This window comes from Astyanax mexicanus, chromosome 14 (assembly GCF_023375975.1).
Source record: "Astyanax mexicanus isolate ESR-SI-001 chromosome 14, AstMex3_surface, whole genome shotgun sequence".
NCBI lineage: Eukaryota > Metazoa > Chordata > Actinopteri > Characiformes > Acestrorhamphidae > Astyanax > Astyanax mexicanus.
Genome location: NC_064421.1, coordinates 43,961,374 through 43,981,365, shown reverse-complemented (window position 1 = coordinate 43,981,365; position 19,992 = coordinate 43,961,374). Strand labels below are relative to the sequence as shown.

Below are 19,992 nucleotides of genomic sequence, written 5' to 3'. Positions count from 1 at the left end.
GATGGCTCTCACACACACACACACATATATACACACACTTACACACACACACACTTAGATGCCGGCGCACAAGCAGCGTCGTCACACTGCAGATGAAAGTGCCCTCCTTGCCGCCTTTGTTGTGGATCAGCGGAGACATTCCTGTTCAGACTCTCTGAGGAAAAAAAAAAGAGAGAGAGAAAGACCCCAGTGCAGCCAACATGCCACCCACCCGCTGACCATCCAATCCAACAGCAGCACTGAGAGTATTTGCCCCTCTCATTGCTCTGCTTCTTCCTCAGGTTCCTTCTTTTGAGTCTCAGTTCATCTAATCAAGCTTTTCCACTCACCAGGTGCTGCTGGTGCCAAAATCCCAAACAGTTCTGTGTTTTTCCGCAGAATCCGTGGCTTACGAGAATCTGTGTAAATAGATGTGTTGCTTTTATTATATTAGATTATATTTTAACCTTAAAATTATAGAATAAATGTAAAAGGTTTGAACGTATAAATGAACAGCACCGCTTTTTCCTGCCATTATTCATCACAGGAACAGCTCAAAATCACTCCTTAAACCAGTGGAAAAGCAAGTCGTTCTTAAAAGGTCCGCTAAGTCAGAGGAACTAACAATCACCAGCACGTTTGATGGAAAAGAGATATCAAAGTTTTCCCTTTAAGTCCTTAGGGGTGTTTCTTCTATTGAGTTTTAGTTCTTTTAGTGGTTCTTACACAGGTTCGTAGAAAATTCCTCTCTTTGAGTCTTAGTTCCTTTTATTGGTTCTTCCTCTGGTTCTTAGGAAGACTAGGAAGAACCTTGGTGCTTTTCACCAAACCTTCCCATGTTTGCTCCAGTTTTAGTGGAACTGAGGTTATGTTACACAATACATCATCAACAGAGGAAGTTGCTCAAATGGCTGTTTGATTTACACTGAAGAATCTACTATCATTTGGTTCCAGCAGGGAACAAACTTTTTTCTCAGCGGTTCTTCTTCATGACTTCATGCTTTTAGAGAGGTTCTGTTTTTGAGTATTGAATCTTGGTTAAGTGTTTTTCCTGGGGTTCTTAGGGAGCTCCTTCTTTAAAAATTAGATCCTCTCAATTGTTCTTCAATATTTTAATTCAAACAGCTTTAGGTTTCACAGTTTCACAGATTTACATTTTTACAATATAACAGCATTAACGTTTTTATGTTTTAGTAATTGTATGTCTTTATAAGTTTTCCTCTTTACAGATTCACAATTTTACTGGTTTACATTTTTCAGGTTTACTGCTTTATGGTTTCCTGGTTTTCGGGTTTTACAGACTTGCGTTATTCAATTGTTTACAGGTTAACAGGTTTTATGTTTTACATTTTTACGATTTGACAGTTCTAAAGTTTTGCGCTTTACAAATTTAACAGTTTTCTACAGGTTTTATGTTTTACAGTTTTACAGTTGTATTGCTCTAGTAAGAATTTTCTTCTTGAATATTAATGGTTTTGTAAGCCAAGCTTTGGTAGGGTGACGTTATTTATCACGTCAATAAAGCAGCTTAAACTGGGAGGAGGAGAATGACCGTGTGTCTGTTGGAGAGATAGAAAATGTCAGTGTGTGTGTGTGTGTGTGTCTGTGTGTGTGTGAGGTTGTATATTAAAGCAGTGAATTATGGATGAAGTCGTGAGCTCAATAAGGCTGTGACCCCACAGCACTGCTAAACCTGCACACACATTACACTCCACAACCTGGGTGTGTGCTGGGTGTGTGTGAGTGTGTGTTTGTCACTAGCTGGAGGTAGGCACTGTCCAGAAACCGCTGAGATGGTGTGTTTTCCTTCTCCTGCAAAATCAGCATTTATTTATTTATTGAACCTCCATTCATACTTCTAACACACACACACACTGTTTGAATGTCTGAAAAACTGACTAAAAGCCAAAAGAGAGTAAACACTTTTTGTTCTTTTTGTTATGGGCCAACTGAATTGACCCCTATCAATTTAAAACTTTTGTCACGTCACATTAATCTGTTTTTACCTATTTATTCAAAGCAGTTCTGTCTCAACAATCTAGCATTCAGTAATTTAGCTCCACCCAATCATTTTACAGAAGTTTACCCCCACCTCTTTAGCCTAGTGCACTTTAGCTCCACCTGTTCAGTCTACAACAGTTTAGTTTCTTTCAATCAGGCTACAAGCAGTTGGACTTCAACTGTTTAGCCTACAGCAGTTTAGCTCCACCCATTCAGCCTACAGCAGTTTAGCCCCACCCATTCAGCCCAAAGCAGTTTAGTCACACCTCTTTAGTCTACATCAGTTTAGCCCCACCCATTCAGCCTTCAACAGTTTAGCCCCACCAATTCAACATACAATACTTTATCCCCTTCCAGTGAACCTACTGCAGTTAAGCCCCACCCATTTAGCCTACACCAATTAAGCTCCATCCAATTAGCCTACAGCAGTATAGCCCCACCTCTTTAGCCTAGTGCAGTTTAGCTCCACCTGTTCAGCCTACATCAGTTTAGTAGCACCTCTTTAGGCTATAGCAGTTTAGCCCCACCAATTCAACATACAGTAGTTTAGTTCCATCCAATCAGGCTACAGTAATTTGACTCCACCCATTAATCCTACAGCAGTTTAGCCCCGCCCATTCAGCCCACAGCAGTTACGCCACACTTATTCATCCTACATCAGTTTAGTCACACTTCTTTAGCCTATACGACAGTTTAGCCCCACCAATTCAACATACAGTAGTTTATCCCCTCCAAGTCAAACTAATGCAGTTAAGCCCCTCCCATTCCACCTAACCCACTTAAGTAATGCATGAACAGTGTGAACATACCTGCTTTGTAACTCCTGTAACTCCTGAGTTAGACCAGTGAACACATATTCAACCAGTATAGTTTTATTACATTACCAATGGGGGACCTGTAAGAGTCATGGTGCGCGTCCACTGGCACTTAAGCCCCAACGCATCCCATTCACTTGGTGCATGCCGTGGTGCATGCTGGGTTGCATTGCGTTAAGCGCAGCCCCACCTTCCGGCACGAAAGTTGAGCAGATCTCAACTTTATTCAAATGAATCCGACCGCCGTGCTGCGTCCAGCCAATCGGGGAACAGCAGGCTGCCACGCCACACACAGAGCAGGCGCCATTCAAACACAGAAGAGAAGCTAAAAATGGCGGATTATGGATTTATAGAGCTATAGATCCCAGTGAGGTTTACTAAAAATGTAAAATCTTAAACTTATGATTGACTACATCTGTTGCTTCATTTGCATTCAAAAACGTCACGGACACGCCCACACGCGGCGAGCCAAGAGATCCGGCACGGCGACATGCGTTGAAGAAGTTCGCGTCAAAGTTAAAAATCTGTTAATTACATAATAATAAGATCAATTAGTAAACAATTTAGCACTAATGATTTTAACACTTGTGAAGTGTTTCACTGTGGGCAGTGCGTGTGTGTGTGTGTGTGTGTGTGTGTGTGTGTGTGTGTACTGTGACTGAGCTAAAGAGAAGGTGTGAAGAGAAAGAGATGATGTGTGAAAAAGAAAGCACAGACAACACCCCCCCCCCCCCACCACCACCACCACCACCCACACACACAACTGATTCTCTGACAATTGTCTGTCTCAGTTGTTGTGATGAGTCTGATAGAGGGAATCATTTTTTTATATAAATGTGCAATATAAACATGGGCATCTTATCTTAGTTAGAGGATTGCCTGATGGTTTGGGTTCTAACAGTGTTTTGAGTTCTTCTGAAGATGAGCACTAAAGAAAGTGTGAACTCTCCTTTGTTCTAAGTCTGAGCTCAGAGAAGTCGGTGGACCGGATCAGGGCGGTCAGCAGTACCACTCTCCTCTTGTTCCACTGTTTAGCGGAACGCTGCAGAGACCTCTTGGACTGGATTCAGGGCTTGTTGGCAGTGTGTAGAAGCTAAAGGCCAGACTGGAACTGTATCTGACCTCTGTAGAGGACACTCCACCCCCGCAGTGGTGGGTGGGCTGCATGTCCATTCTGCTGAGTTTATACTGGACCAGCTCTCTGGGAGCGACAGTGTCTGTTATGGGTGGGAATTACAGAGCATCCCACGATTATGATGATATCACAATACTGTGATAAAATGTTCAACTTGTGTCTGTATTTATATATTACTGGGTAATAGAAGCTTTCTTTTTGTTGGACAGTAGAAATATTAAAAACACATATCAGTCCAGATTGTGTACCCATGGGCGTGGTAGTAGGGGGAAAAGTGGACCTGAGAAGGGCCCATGAAAATCCTGACTTTGTTTTTTGCTCACATTTCTTGTTTCATTGTCCAACCCCTGTACTTCTCTACACAAACTAAACCAGCTTTGTGTTTGCACACTTTTGTAAGCAATAGCTGATTCTTTCATTCATTTACACCTGTACTATGCAGAGAGTGTGCAGAGTGTGTGCAGTGTAAAGACTGGACAGCTGATTGTGTGTGTGAGTGTGTGTACTGTGTGATGACCCGTTGATGAGACAGATCAATAAGCCATGGCCAAGAGTGGCCCATCGATTGTGCCCATGACAGGGCATTCAGAGCCTTAATCTGGATAACAAGGATAACCTTTCACTGAGGGGCTGCAGCCTGCATACACTCAATCTCAACACACACACACACACACACACACACACAAACCTAGATTGTGCCTCCGTTTACTGGCCACTTTATTAGAAACATCCTGCCATGTGATTCAACACTGGCCCTTGTATTATAATCATCCAAATTTGTAGTTAATCTCTGGCTACTTTATTGGTGTCGTATTTTCTGGCCTCGCTCCTACCTGTGTTGATTCCAATGACTACATTTCCCATAACCCACCCCTCACAGAGGGCTCTGTCACATGTTCGTCCCTAACCAATTGTGAATAGTTCTTATGTTCATCATCACCTGAGTACTAGATTGGTTTCACCTGTTTGCTATCTACCTGTTTGTGTAAATACTTGTATGTTACTTTGCAAAGTATTGCCAACTTTCAAAATATGTGTACTGAGTATAGAACCATCCTACTTTGTGTTTTTACTTACTGGTCACTGTATTTAAAACACTCTAGCTCAAACGTGTGTGTGTGTGTGTGTGTGTGTTTGTGTGTGTTATGCCAGTGCTAGAACACACTTAACTGTAAAATGTGTGAATCGACAAAATTCAAGACAGCCTTTCCTTCACAAACAGAGAAAAAAAAAGGTTTGTGAGTAGTTTCCCTGTGTGTGTGTGTGTGTGTGTGTGTGCACTGCAGGCTGTGCCTCAGGCTGTGCCCTGTTTCTTTTATCTCTGTTCAGTGCAGACCAGTACAGTCTCACCTCCAACCCTCGCACTCACACACACTGCTGGTAATGTGCTGTGTCAGTTTTATTTCTACTTTGTTTTGTTTTTTGGAGACGTGAATTCTGTTCTAATTCTTCTGTTCTTTTATCTAATGATGGAAACAGGCAGGCAGACAGTTCAAGACACAGACAAATATACAGACACAGACAGACAGATGGACACAGACAGCCAGACAGGCAGACAGATGGCAGAGCACTGGCAGAGAGATGAGTACAGTCAGAAAGGGACAGAGAGAGATAGACTGGTACTGACAGACAGACGGGGCAGTAAGAGACACAGACAGGCAGACAGTTCAAACACAGACAGACAGATGAACGCAGGCAGATAGCCAGGCAGGCAGACTGATAGGCACTGCCAGAGAGATGGGTACAGTCAGACAGATACACACAGACAGACAGACTAGTACTGACAGACAGACAGGGCAGACAGGGCAGACAGGGACACAGACAGGCAAATGGGGACAAAGACGCAAACACACGGGCAAACAAACAAACAAAGATTGGGACATACAGACAGGAAGAGACAGACTGGCACTGACAGACAGAGGGGTGGACAGCCACAGACGGAAAGACAGAGACAGATAGATGTCAACAGACAGACAGACAGGGGGCGACATGGACACAGACAGACAGAAGGGGACACAAAGACAAATTGGGACAAAGAGACAGTGACAGAATGACAAGTTAGACACACAAATAGGTACAGACAGTTGTGAACAGACAGACAGACCGGCACAGGAAAACATGGAGACACAGACAGAGGGGACCAGATAGATAGACAAGAGACATACAGACAGATGTGGACAGACAGATGGAACAGACTGATAGATGTAGATAGATGAGAACATTGTTAAGTTAGTAACCGCTGTTCCTTCTACTAAAATTCCTGATTTAGATGTGGGGTCTTCATACAACAGCTGTGGCGCTGATAGTGTGTGTGTGTGCGTGTTGAGTGAAAGTTTGATGGCAGGGTCAGTGGTGTCCTCCCTGCCCTTCACCCCTCCCCCAGCTGAGTGGTGTGTTAATTAACTCAGCAGTAAACACTCTTCTCCTCTAACACTGCCCATTGTTTACTGCCCTCTGCATTTAATCTCCTCGCCCCTGTAGACTCTCATTCACTCTCTCTCTCTCTCTCTCTCTCTCTCTCTCTCTCTCTCTCTCTCTCTCTCTCTCTCTTTCTCACCCTCTCTCTGTATCTCTTTCTCTCCCTCTCTCTTTACTCTCTATCTCCTCCTTTCTCTTTCCCCCTCTCTCTTCCTTTCTCTCTCTCACTCACTCCACCCTGGATGAAGAGTGCTGACGTTTTGTCATTAAAGACACGAGCAGCAGTCGTTCCTATCAATTACAGACGTCTAGTGGGTTAAAGTCAGATGCACGGTCCGTCCCACAGGGAGCGCTCTTCAGCTCCGACCTTTAATTGCCCTCACTTTGTTTTAACAGAGCCATAAAAGCTTCAGAATACCCAAGAGTGTGTAAGAGAGAGAGAGCTAAAAAGAGAGAGAGAGAGAGAGAGAGAGAGAGAGAGTAGCACTGTGGTGCTGCTGGTGCTTCAGACTGAATAGCTGAGTGGGAATCTGAGTGACAGGAACATTCCGAACTTCATGTGGCAGAAGAGAAGAGAGAGGACAGGTGATTGTCAAAGTAATAGTGACGTGGTGATGATAGTAATGGTTGGTGATGGTGGTTGTGATAATGTTGTTGCTATTAGCATGGAGGTAATGGTGGTGATAATGTTGGTAGGATGGAGATTGAGGTCCTGATGTGATGAATAGTGATGTTGAGTGGATGTAGATGATAGCTGATGGTGATTATTGGTGATTTGAAGTGGTGATGTGGAGATCTTCATGATGGTGATGTCTGATGGTTGTGATAGTTGAATATGTTGATGTTAGGTTTCTGGTGATCGTGATGGTGATGTGTTGGTTAGTAATAGAGATGGTTGGTGATGGTGGTGATAATGTTGGTAGGATGTAGATTGTGGTCCTGATGTGATGAATAGTGATGTTGAGTGGCTGAAGATGATAGCTGATGGTGATTATTGGTGATTTGAAGTGGTGATTTGGAGATGTTCATGATGGTGATGTCTGATGGTTGTGATAGTTAAATATGTTGATGTTTCTGGTTTCTGGTGATCGTGATGGTGATGTGTTGGTTAGCAATGGAGATGGTTGGTGATGGTGGATGTTGGGGTTGTAATAGTTGATGACAGTGATGAGGATGTTATATGATAATGAGTGTGATGGATATTGATGATATTCATGATGATTAATGGTAATTGTGATGTGGTTATGGCTGATTATAAAGGGTTGATGGAAATAATTGTTGTTGGTGATAGTGGATGATGCTATGGTTTATGAAGGTGATATTTGATATTGATGGTGATGGTGCTATGGTGTGATGGTGGTTCACACATAGTTCAACTTTGGTGTCATCTGACTACAGAAACTTCTTCCACGTGTTGGCTTGTGGTAAACTGCAAAACACTTATGTCTGTCATGATAACAACATTTTCAAAATTGCCTTAAAGCCAAAATACTCCCGCACTGTAGCCATGAGTCCATCCAGACTCTAAACCTTCTGAAGGTTCTCTAAAGTGGTTTAGTTTTGAGAAAGTCCTATTAGCCTCGAATATGCTTACACCATCACTGATGCATAAGCTACATGCACTACACTGATTTCCTAGCCGACAGATGACGCTGTCTGTCCGACAGTAGAAGAATCAGTGAGTAAACCGGTGTCCCAATACTTTTGTCCATGTAGTGTAGCTGCTGTTGTTAGCATTAGCTTTAGCCTGTTCCTCAGGGCTGTGTGCTGAGTGTGGTCGGGGCTCTGCTCCGTGGATATTTTAGTCTAAATTACTGGTCAATTTCCAAGTGTTTAAATTTTAAACTCTCATAAAGTGGCGTACACGGGGGCACTGCGCCGGGGCTCAATAATGAATGAGGGCGATCAGACGAGCATGTGTAATGTCCTGCAGCTTTATTAGTGCCTGTATAGTGCTTCTTCTGCATTTCTCCTCTTGATCTGTATCTGCTGTGTGTAGACTGCAGTCCATCATCAGCACAACAGACCTCCCTGAACTCACAACAACTCAAACTATTGTATTTTTTGCACTATAAAGTGCACTTAAAATTCTTTAATTTTCCCAGTAATCGCCAGTGTGCCTTTTAAACCAGTGCGTCTTATATATGAATATTACCAATCAGCATGTGAGGAGCAGTAAAGCGACAGTTTAGTTCTTCAGCACCAGGGTTGGAGTAGTATTAGTATTAGCCACGAACAGCTATTTTAAGTGAATAGTATTGGCCTTTAGCCTGCTTCTAACAACTTCTATCACTGCTGGAGCAGCATTAGCATTAGCCGCTAACCGTGCTAGCTTATCGTTGTTCAGAGGTGCGTATATCAGACTGTAGCCTGTGCGTTTACCGAGTTAAAACAAGCTACATGGGACAAACAGCTAGCTAATATCGCCCTGGCTTACCGTTGCATTTAGGGTTCCTCAGTTTAGCACTGTCAGGTGGCATTAGCTGCTAACCGCTAGTTAGCCACTAATGCTAATGTTCCTGCCTTAATGTTGGAGAAATTCAGAAATCTAAGCTTACTGTAATAAACGGAAACACTTTACTTACCCAAATAAACAGTTTTCAGAAGAGAAATCTGTGTAGATTAACATCCAGCGCTCATTTGACTTTAAAAGAAAATCTTTTTATTACAGTTTTGTTTACCTACCTTATCTTTACTTAACTTAGATAGCTACCCCCCCACCGCCACCCAGCAGCAAGACCTTCTGAATTAGAAGTTTCTTGTAATGTCTTTTAAAATGTTCCTTATAATCCAGTGAGCCTTATGTGTGAAAATAGACGTTCATTGATAGTGCGCCTTATAGTGTGAAAAATATGGGAGTTTTTGAAATGGTGCTGTCTGATGCTGGAGAATCTAAATGTTCTAATACCTGCAGGCAACCCCGCTGCACACCATGGTATTTAAGGAAGGGTCCACACTATGGACCCTTAAGGGGTCCTAAGGGTTCTCCAATGGCTGAATACAGAGACACTGTCTCTGACCTCAGGACTGTATAGAACTATCTTTCTCTCTCTCGTTCTCTCTCTCTTTTTTCTCTCTCTCTCTCTCTCTCTCTCTCTCTCTCTCTCTCTCACTAATTGATTTAGAGCACTATCTGAGTTAATGGGTTTGGCTTGCGTTCGTAGTAAAGCGTTATTGAATATTGAACGAGACGGAGAATCAGTAATACTCCTAAACACATCGTTCATCACTCCGATCACTCGGTGTGCATTATGTACGCTTTTACATTAAACACGTGCATTCCTATGAACATTCCAGCAGAAAGCCCTACAAACATTTATACTCTATAAAAAGCAGCATGACCCATCTGTCCTGCTGTGTTTGTGTGCGTGTGTGTGTGTTTGTGTGTGTGTGTGTTTGTGTGTGTGTGTGTGTGTGTGTGTGTGAACAGTTGGAAAAACAGCAAATGACAAACTTGCGCTGTCTCCGCAACACAAAGAAATAATAAAACTCATATTTCACACCAGCGCTGTAAAACTGTTTGTATTTCCAATGCTTCACTTCTGTTTTCCCTTCTTATACCTTTTTTCTCTCTGTTTTGTCCTGAAGGTGTATTAGAGGTGGTAGTAGAGATTGTAATAGAGGGTCTAGGAGAAGCTATAGTAGAGTATTGGAGTCTGTAGTGTACTGTAGGTGTAGTGGAGGGTGTGGTAGATGGTGTATTGGAGGTCATAGTATAGATGTATTGGAGGTCATAGTTTAGATGTATTGGAGGTCATAGTATAGGTTTGTTGGAGGGTGTGGTAGATGGTGTATTGGAGGGTGTGGTAGATGGTGTATTGGAGGTCATAGTATAAATGTATTGGAGGGTGTGGTAGAGTGTGTATTAGAGGGCATAGTATGGGTGTATTGGATGGTGTGGTAGAGAGTGTATTAGGAGATATAATAGAAGGGGTTCATTGAGGAATGTGGAGGTTGAAGTAAAATGTATATGGGAGGTTGTAGAATAGGTGTAGTAGGGGATATAGTAAAAGGTGCAGTAAAGAATGTAGGGTGTAGTAGAATGGAGTATTGGAGGTCGTAGAAGAGGTGCAGTGGAGGGTGTGATTGGGCGTATAGTAGAGGCTACAGGAAGAAATGTTGGGGATGTAGGAAAGTGTGTAGTAAAGGGTGTAGTAGATGGTGTATTGGGGATATCGTAAAGGGTGCAGTAAGGAATGTAGAGGTTGTAGTTAATGGTGAAAGAGGGTGTAGAAGAAGGTGTAGTAGATGGAGTATTGGAGGTTGTAGTAGAGGTGCAGTGAAGGGTGTGATAGGGCATATAGTAGAGGCTACAGTAAGAAATGTTGGGGGTGTATTAAAGGGTGTAGTAGAGGATGTAGTAGAAGGTGTATTGGGGATACAGTAGAGGGTGCAGTAAGGAATGTAGAGGTTGTAGTTAATGGTGAAAGAGGGTATAGAAGAGGGTGTAGTAGATGGAGTATTGGAGGTCGTAGTAGAGGTGCAGTGGAGGGTGTGATAGGGCATATAATAGAGGCTACAGTAAGAAATGTTGGGGGTGTAGTAAAGGATGTAGTAGATGGTGTATTGGGGATATAGGAAAGGGTGCAGTAAGGAATATAGATGGTGTAGTAAAGGATGAAAGAGGGTATAGAAGAGGGTGTAGTAGATGGAGTATTGGAGGTCGTAGTAGAGGTGTAGTGGAGGGTGTGATAGGGTGTATAGTAGAGGCTACAGTAAGAAATGTTGGGGTTGTAGTAAAGGATGAAAGAGGGTATAGAAGAGGGTGTAGTAGATGGAGTATTGGAGGTCGTAGTAGAGGTGTAGTGGAGGGTGTGATAGGGCGTATAGTAGAGGCTACAGTAAGAAATGTTGGGGTTGTAGTAAAGGATGAAAGAGGGTATAGAAGAGGGTGTAGTAGATGGAGTATTGGAGGTCGTAGTAGAGGTGTAGTGGAGGGTGTGATAGGGCGTATAGTAGAGGCTACAGTAAGAAATGTTGGGGGTGTAGTAAAGGGTGTAGTAGAGGGTGTAGTAGATGGTGTATTGGAGGTTGTAGTGGGGGGTGTAGAAGGTCCAGTCGATGTAACATTTTGGCAATCACGGATAAACACAGTAGATTCCCACAGTGCTTCAGTTCTGCCAAAACAAAGACTTTTATTTTGTTGGCAGACAAATCATTTCTTGTTGCTTTACACTGTTGTTTTGTGTGTGTGTGTAGGTTTGTTTTTGTGTGTGTGTGTACTCGTGTGTGTGTGCGCAGTAATTGACTCCGTTTCAGTTTCGGGTCTCTCCATCGTTTAGCTTTCTTTCTCTAACTGTGTTTGAAGCTCCTGTTCAATTACCAGCGGAAGCTGTGCTGTCGTCATAGCAACCACCTTATCGCTCCTGGCAACCTAAACGGTAATGCTGCCCCCCGGCCCTCTGACCCTCCGTCTCTCTCTCTCTCTCTCTCTCTCTGTAGTGAAAGTAATAGAGAGCAGAGTAAACTCCTCTTGACTTCAGTAACCCCTCTTACTCTGCATTTGTAGATATTTATGTTTTTTTAGATCCTCTAAGGTGTATTTTAAGAATTTGGAAGTATTTAAAATATTTTAGATATTATGCTTATTTTATTTTTCTCTACTGGTGGATATTGGTGGGAATGTTTAGATATTTTATGTATTTGTAGGTATTGTAGGTTTTTGTTATTTGTATGAATTTTTATGTGGGTATTTAGGTATGTGTATGTTTTTGTATATACTTTACGTATTTGTCAGTGTTTGTAGGTATTAGTATCTGTAGGTATTTTGGAATTTGTATGTTTTTGTATATACTTTAGGTAGTTGTCATTGTTTAGGTATTCATATGTATTTAGGTATTTGTAAGTTTTTGTATATACTTTAAATATTTGTCAGTCTTTGTAGTTATTTATATTTGTAGGTATTTGGGTATTTGTATGTTTTGTGTATACTTTAGGTATTCGTCAGTGTTCGTAGGTATTTGGGTATTTAAATGTTTTTGTGTATACTTTAGGTATTTGACAATGTTTATAGCTATTCATGTGTATTTTTAGGTATTTGTAGGCATTTGGGTATTTGTATGTTTTTGTATATACTTTATGTAGTTGTCAGTGTTTAGGTATTCATGTGTATTTTAGGTATTTGTAGGTATTTAGGTATGTGTATGTTTTTGTATATACTTTAAGTATTTGTCAGTGTTTGTAGTTATTTTTATTTGTGGGTATTTTTATGTTTTGTGTATACTTTAGGTATTTGTCAGTGTTCGTAGGTATTTTGGTATTTGTATGTTTTTATATATACTTTAGGTATTTGACAGTGTTTATAGGTATTCATATGTATTTTAGGTATTTGTATGTTTTGTATATACGTTTATCAGTATTTGTAAGTATTTAGTGATTTGTATTTTTAGGTATTTTTAATCAGATGTTGAGTATTAATGTGTGTGGTGAGTGGTGATGACGAAGCTTTGATCTGTAGAGTGTATTTATATAAACTGTATTTAACCAGGAGAGCTAATTACAGCTCAATTATGTGGAGTGGTGCTAATACAATAACCATGTGTGTTGGAGTGTGTGTGTGTGTGTGTTTGCGTAAGTGTGTGTGTGTGTGTATGTTTGCTTTTGTTCTCTCCTCTTTGCTCGAGTTGATCTTGACCAAGGCAGAAAGGTCAAGGTTAGCGCAAATTGGCTCAAAGCAATCAGCTGTGTGTGTGAGAGCGAGAGAGGGAGAGAGGGGTGTGTGCGTGTGTGTGTGTGTGTGTGCTGAAACTGTGTATGGAATTGTGAGGGAATGAGGTGAGGACTTCAAAGCTTATGGGTCAGTAGAGTGTATGTGAGTGTAATTGTGTATGATTGTGAAATAGCGAGTGTGTGTGTGTGTCTGCGTGTGTGTGTGTGTGTTTATTGCAAATAGGTAAGTAGCAAAAGTGTATGTACACAAACAAATATGATGCTAACTGCATGTCTAAACCATCAGACTTTCTCTTATACATTTTTTGATGATGTTATCATATCTGGAACCCCAACATTTAGTTATTTTTTATTTACAGATAAATAGAAGTTTTTAAAAAACGATTCTGCACAAATTGATCTTTGTTCTAATGCAGGTTTAAAAGAAGTAACACACTTTTTTGCCTGTGTGTTTGTGTGGTGTGTGTGTGAACAGATGGAGATCGAAAAGCTGGACTATTTTCACTACCTGCCGCTCTTCTTTGACGGTTTGTGCGAGACGGTTCACCCGTACGAGTTCTTTGCCCGGCAGGGAGTTCACGACATGCTGGAACACGGTGGAACCAAAATCCTGCCTGTCATTCCACAGCTCATCATCCCCATAAAGAGTGAGAACACCTGAACACAGCAAACACCTAACAAACACCATATCATAACCACCATACAACTATATTATCTGATGGAAGATTAGAATCACCATACAACATCCATTCAACATCAATATACATCACAATCCCTTCATCTGTGTTGTGAATGCTGAAGATGATGAGCAATGGTTGAACGGTCAATTTGGAAATTCTTAAAAAAGCTATTAGTTTAGAAAGGTAATTAATGTAAGGTCATGTAAACAGGTAGAGCAAGTCTTCAGGGTTGAAAATAACCAATGAAAACTCTTCAAATACCACTGGTCAGACAACCAGCCAATAAAACCCAACAGTTTAAATCCACTGGAAAACCACTAAAAAGTCCATAAACTAACATATACACTCTCTATCCCTCTCTAGCACAAACACACACCATTTTCCCTCTTTCATTCACATACACACATTCACACGTACACACACACGCACACTGAGGTCTTTAATAATTCCTAATCCTTTTCCGGATGGTGCCGTTTCCCTTGCACAGCACTAGCTGTACAGATTGCTTCTTATGAACGCACACACACACACAAACACACAGCTGTGATAATGGAATTTTAAGTGGCCGGTTCCTTATTGGGTCTTTATTAAAGAGTAAAGCTGGTGGTCAGTGGAGCAGTGAGAACCACATTACTGCTCTCAGAACAGAACACAGAACAGTTCCACGCTGCAGTCTGCACAGACAAGATACAGGCTTGACTGATAAACTACAGCATACACAAATAAACTACAGTCTGTACTGAAATGACTACAATCTGCACACAGAAACTGCAGTCTGAACAGAAAACTGCAGTCTGCACAGATAAACTGCAGTCTGCATTGATAAACTATAGTCTGTACAGATAAACTACAGTCTGTACAGATAAACTATAGTCTTTATATATAAACTACAGTCTGTACAGATAAACTGCAGTCTGTACAGGTAAACTATAGTCTGTACAGATAAACTGTAGACTGTACAGATAAACTACAGTCTGTACAGATAAACTACAGTCTGCACAGGTAAACTTCAGTCTGTACAGATAAACTACAGTCTGTACAGATAAACTACAGTCTGTACAGGTAAACTTCAGTCTGTACAGATAAACTACTTTGTTAGTGATCTAACAAAGACCTGCATAGAGAGAAGCTCTAACTCCCAATACCCAGCATGCATCACTCAATTACATCATAGCACCAGTAGGAATCTCCCAACAGCACTAATGTAATCCAGACTGTGTAGCCAGGGAAAAAGTGAAAGAGTGAAGAAAAGCAGTGAGAGGAAAACAAATAAGGAGTGAAACAGGAAGTAAACACGAGAGTAGAGGAAAGGAGAAAGAGAGAAAGGTGAACCACTGGAGAAAAGAGTGAAAAAGAGAAAGAAAGAAACAATGAATAAAACATTAAGAAAAAAGATTAAAGGGATAAAAAAGTAAATAGGTGCAGAGTAAAGAATTTGACTTGAAGACTTAAATCTGAGGAATGAAGAAACAAGGGCCCAATCCCATTTCACCCCTTTGCCCTACCGCGTACCCCTGCCCTATCTGATTTGCATGTGCACACCAAGGGGTAGGGGTGTCCCGATTCTTCCTGGAGGGTTAGGGGAAGGGAGAGAGCTTGTTAGCCCTTCATACAGAGTTTTTTTAGAGGCACACTTCAAACCGAAGTGTATGAAAATCACCTGTAGGATGGCGGTGCTAAAGTGACGATTAGCACTGTATTACCATAGTGTAATGCATAGTTCTTCATAACAAGCATAAAAAATATCAATGGTAGGTGGTCTCAGTAGCTAGCTAACAAGCTGACCCTGCCATTCCACCTTAAGTGGTGCAAAATACGGCAGGGGCTATAGCATTTAAGGCGGAAAAGAAAAATAAACTAAAATAAAAGCTAATCAAAGGTAATTTCAGCTCCTGTTAACAGAGGAATTAAGGAATTAACAAAAATGAATTCATTTCTGCACCATCTCCCCCCTTTCTGAAGACATACGATGCTCTAAAGTTAACTAGTTAACCAGCAGCTAGATTACTGAACTTTAGCGCTTCACTGCCCAGCAGGGTTACCTACGTACCACTGCTAGTAGCCTGGTACTAAAGCAGTCTTATTTATTTATTGAAGGTTTGTCCCAATTCTTAGTGAGAGGATTTCACCCCTTCTTCTTGTAACTCTGTTCCAAGGGAAAGGATTACACTCAAACTAATGGTGTAGGGGTAACACTGAGAGAGAAGGAGTGAAGGAGTTAAAAGATAAAACGTGAAAGAGTGAATGGAGAAGTGAATAAAGAAGTAGTAAAAAAAAATAGATGTGAAGCAGTAAATGGTGGAGAATGGAGAATGAATGAAGAGGAAAAAAGTGACAGTACAAAAAATGGGTGAAGAGTGATACGTAAAAGAGAGAAACAACAACAAAAAAAGAAAAATTAGTAAAGGTGTGAATGGAGAAGAGGTTTAGGTAGAAAGAGCAAAGGAAGGGAGAGAGGAGGAGTCAATGGGAAGGAAGGAATGTTGAAGGAATGAATGGAGAAAGAGTTCTTCACTCTTTTAGTCCTTCACAATTCACACATTCGCCCTTTCACCCCATCATTCTTTGCTCATTTTGCGTCGCTCCTGCTGATGGAGATGAATTATTGAGCACTCCGGAGCTCTAAATGTCACTCAAGTGGGAAGTGCTTTGGTGTGTTTGGTAATTAGGATTTCAGTCAGAGTATGCGGATAGGGAGAGTGCAGAGTGTGGAGATGGTTAAAGCCCCTCACCCTGAATACACTAAATACTATAGTACATTAGTTTAAAACTAACGGAAGCGTATGAACACCATTAGCATACACTGTCATCACCTTGTGTGGAGGTGTTGACTAATCTCTAATAGACCTGATTATGTGGGTTCTGACACTGCATGACTCTTATGACTGTTATCTAGAACATAGTAGTGCTAAATACACACACACACACTGTTCCTGTGTGAAACAGCATTAAATAATATGTAGAGACTCTGTAGCAGCTGGCTTCAGGAATTCATTTACCAAACTAACAGAGTGAAAGCATTTTCAGGATCTGTGTGTGTGTGTGTGTGTGTGTGTGTGTGTGTGTGTGTGTGAGTGTTCATGCATGTGTGTGTGTGCTTTGCTTTAATATACAGCGGATTACTCTTATCAGGAAAGGCTAAGTGCTGTGGAGGGCCCACTGCAAATGCTAATACACACGCACACACACACACACACACACAGGTGTGCTCAAGGAGGGTTATCTCTGCTGCACAAAATAACAGGCTGCACACACATCACACACTCGCTAACAAACACACACACACACACACACACAAACCCACAAAGCTGTGCACGAGTTTGTAAATAAGTTGGGAATTAAAACTTTTCTTTAGTTTTGTTCCAGCAGCTCTGTAAAGCCTCTCCAATTTCTGCACACTAATGTTCTTTTCCTTAGTGGTGGTTATTCAGTTGGAAAGAGCTTTACAAAACACTACATTACGATCAAATGAGGTTTTCTGTCTCCTGATTTCTTCTCCTGTTCCATGTCCTCCTCTTGTCTTTCTCCATGTTTTCCTCTGGTCTCCTCATGCTTTCCCCCATGTGCTCCGTAGCACATGGTCCTGTTGTGTTTTCATTGTGTCTCCTTCCTTGTGTCTGCCTTAGTCTTTTGTGTTCCCATGTGTCTCATTTGTAACTCTGCCCCCTCGTTACCTGTTTATGCCAGAACGGTTACAGTACTCTCACAGTGACAGTACATTAACAATAAAATGTCAAACGCTACAGTAACAATGCAATTACATTAAAGTAACAGAACATTGATAGTAACAGTACTCGCACAGTAACAGTACAGTAACAATAAAGTGTCAAACGCTACAGTAACAATGCAATTACATTAGAGTAACAGAACATTGACAGTAACTGTACTCTCACAGTAACAGTACACTAACAGTAATGTGTCAATAACTACAGTAACAGTGGCATTACATTAAAGTAACAGCACATTGACAGTAACCATACTCTCACAGTAACAGTACAGTAACAGTAAAGTGTCAAATGCTACAGTATTAATGCAATTACATTAGAGTAACAGAACTTTGATAGTAACAGAACTCGCACAGTAACAGTACACTAACAGTAATGTGTCAATAACTACAGTAACAGTGGCATAACATCACACTGACAGTAACCATACTCATACTCTCACAGTAACAGTACAGTAGAAGTAATGTGTGAATAACTCCAATAACAGTGGCATTACATTACAGCAGTGTTTCTCAACCTTTTTTCTATCACGTGACCCTTTAAATATATGCGATATGTCAAGGCACCCCAGTTTACGGGTGGGGGGGGGTGGGGGGTGCTGGCGCAGTACTTCAGGTGAGAAGGGGGGGGGGGTGCTGTTGCAGTACTTCAGGTGAGAACGGGGGGGGGGGGGGTGCTGGTGCAGTACTTCAGGTGAGAACGGGGGTGTTGCTGGCGGAATATGAAATAAAATAGCGCGTCACAATTAGCGCGATTAGTGCTGCCTGTGATTTGGGACACACCCCGACACGAGCTGACTCTGGAAAGGAAATATGCACGTGAGGCGCAATATTTTGACGGCACCCCCGCGGCACCCTGGTTGAGAAACACTGCATTACAGTAACAGCAATCGACAGTAACATTACAGTAACAGTACATTGACAGTAACAGGCCACACAAATTGCCAGGGATTTTTATCTGTTTCTTAGTACAGATATGTTAAAATGTTGTAATTATAATGTATCATGTATTTCTCTCAGATGCTCTGAACACACGGAACCTGCAGGTGATCTGTACCACTCTGAAGGTTCTGCAGCACCTTGTGATATCTGGGGAGCTGGTCGGGGAGGCGCTGGTACCGTACTACAGACAGATCCTGCCCATTCTAAACATATTCAAGAACAAGAACTGTGAGTACAACACTTCACAGCACTGCTCAACAATATGCAACACTCCACTGCGCAACAGAACACAACACAATATACAACACTACTCAAATTTATACAACACTACTGCACAATACTACACAACACTACACAGCACAACATAACTCAATGTGACAACAGTGTACTACACAGTACACAATAAGAAAAACATTACACTATACAACATGGCTGAACACATCACAGTACAATGCTACACAAATACTATCCTACAGTACTTAACACAATGTGACACAACACTGTACTGCAAGTTACACAATAAGAAAAAACACTACACAATACAACATGGCTGAAAACAACACTGCACAATACTAAACAAATAAATACTATACTAAAATACATAACACAATGTGACAACATTGTACTGCACCGTACACAGTAAGAAAAACAATACACAACACTGCTTAACACAACATTATACAGTACTACTGCGCACAATATTATACTACACAACCCTACAGTGCACAACACTACTCAGCACATCAGTGCACAATACTACGAAAGACTACACTTAGATAGTACACTGTTATAATAGGACAAAACAATACAACAGTACAGTGCTGCAATAGAGCAGCACACCAGTAGTAGAGTAATACTATAGTACACTGTACTACAGACCAGTAGTAGAGCAGTATAGTGCTACAGTAACACAATGCAAAAGTAGTACAGTGTTACAATAACTTAGTGCTACAGTAGTACTGCACTACAATATTATATACATTTTAATCATGCAAACCCTGAAAATACAATGTTTTGATAATAATGTAATTAATGCAGCTTTTTATTGCTCTATATAATCAGTATTTCATTCTTATATACCTTGACAGCTTTCCTGTAGACTTGATGTGTATATGTGTGTATGTGTGTGTCTGTGTGCGTGAATGTGTGTGTGTCCTTGTCAGAGGCCACCTGTCAGCCGTGACACGTGGTGTGTGTCATAGTTTGGCAGGTAGCGTATGTGTGTGTGCGCTGGACAGCAATGACCGACACAGTGGCATAGTGTGTGTCTGTCTGTCAGAATAGCAGATATCACTCCTTTCAGACTCACACTGATACACAACACACACACACACTTTACTCTACTAATCAATTCCCAGGCTGCAGCGCTTGGCTTTGTTCTTCAGCTACATTACACACATTTATCCCAGTGTAGGTTTCCAAATCCTTTCCTATTGGGACCCGGCTGTAGAGTGATAAGCTTGCATTAATCACAAACATCACACTCAAACTCAATTTACTTTTCCTGTCATTACAGTCAGCTATTGATATCAAATCACATTCTCTTTTTTTTACCTAATTACTAGCGTGGAATTATCCCTGTTCCAACATTTTTTTGGGATGTATTGCAGCCTGAAATCCAAGAATAGA

The 19,992-nt window shown here is 41.3% G+C and overlaps 1 protein-coding gene across 1 annotated transcript in view; it reads left to right on the top strand.

The window, feature by feature from the left end:
• pacrg (PARK2 co-regulated) overlaps positions 1-19,992 on the top strand; it is an 86,387-nt gene that overhangs the window by 34,325 nt on the left and 32,070 nt on the right. Inside the window, exons 3-4 of the mRNA XM_022672634.2 lie at positions 13,493-13,664; positions 18,442-18,591. Of these exons, the coding sequence (XP_022528355.2) occupies positions 13,493-13,664; positions 18,442-18,591 (322 nt within the window). The remainder of the gene's footprint in view (positions 1-13,492; positions 13,665-18,441; positions 18,592-19,992) is intronic.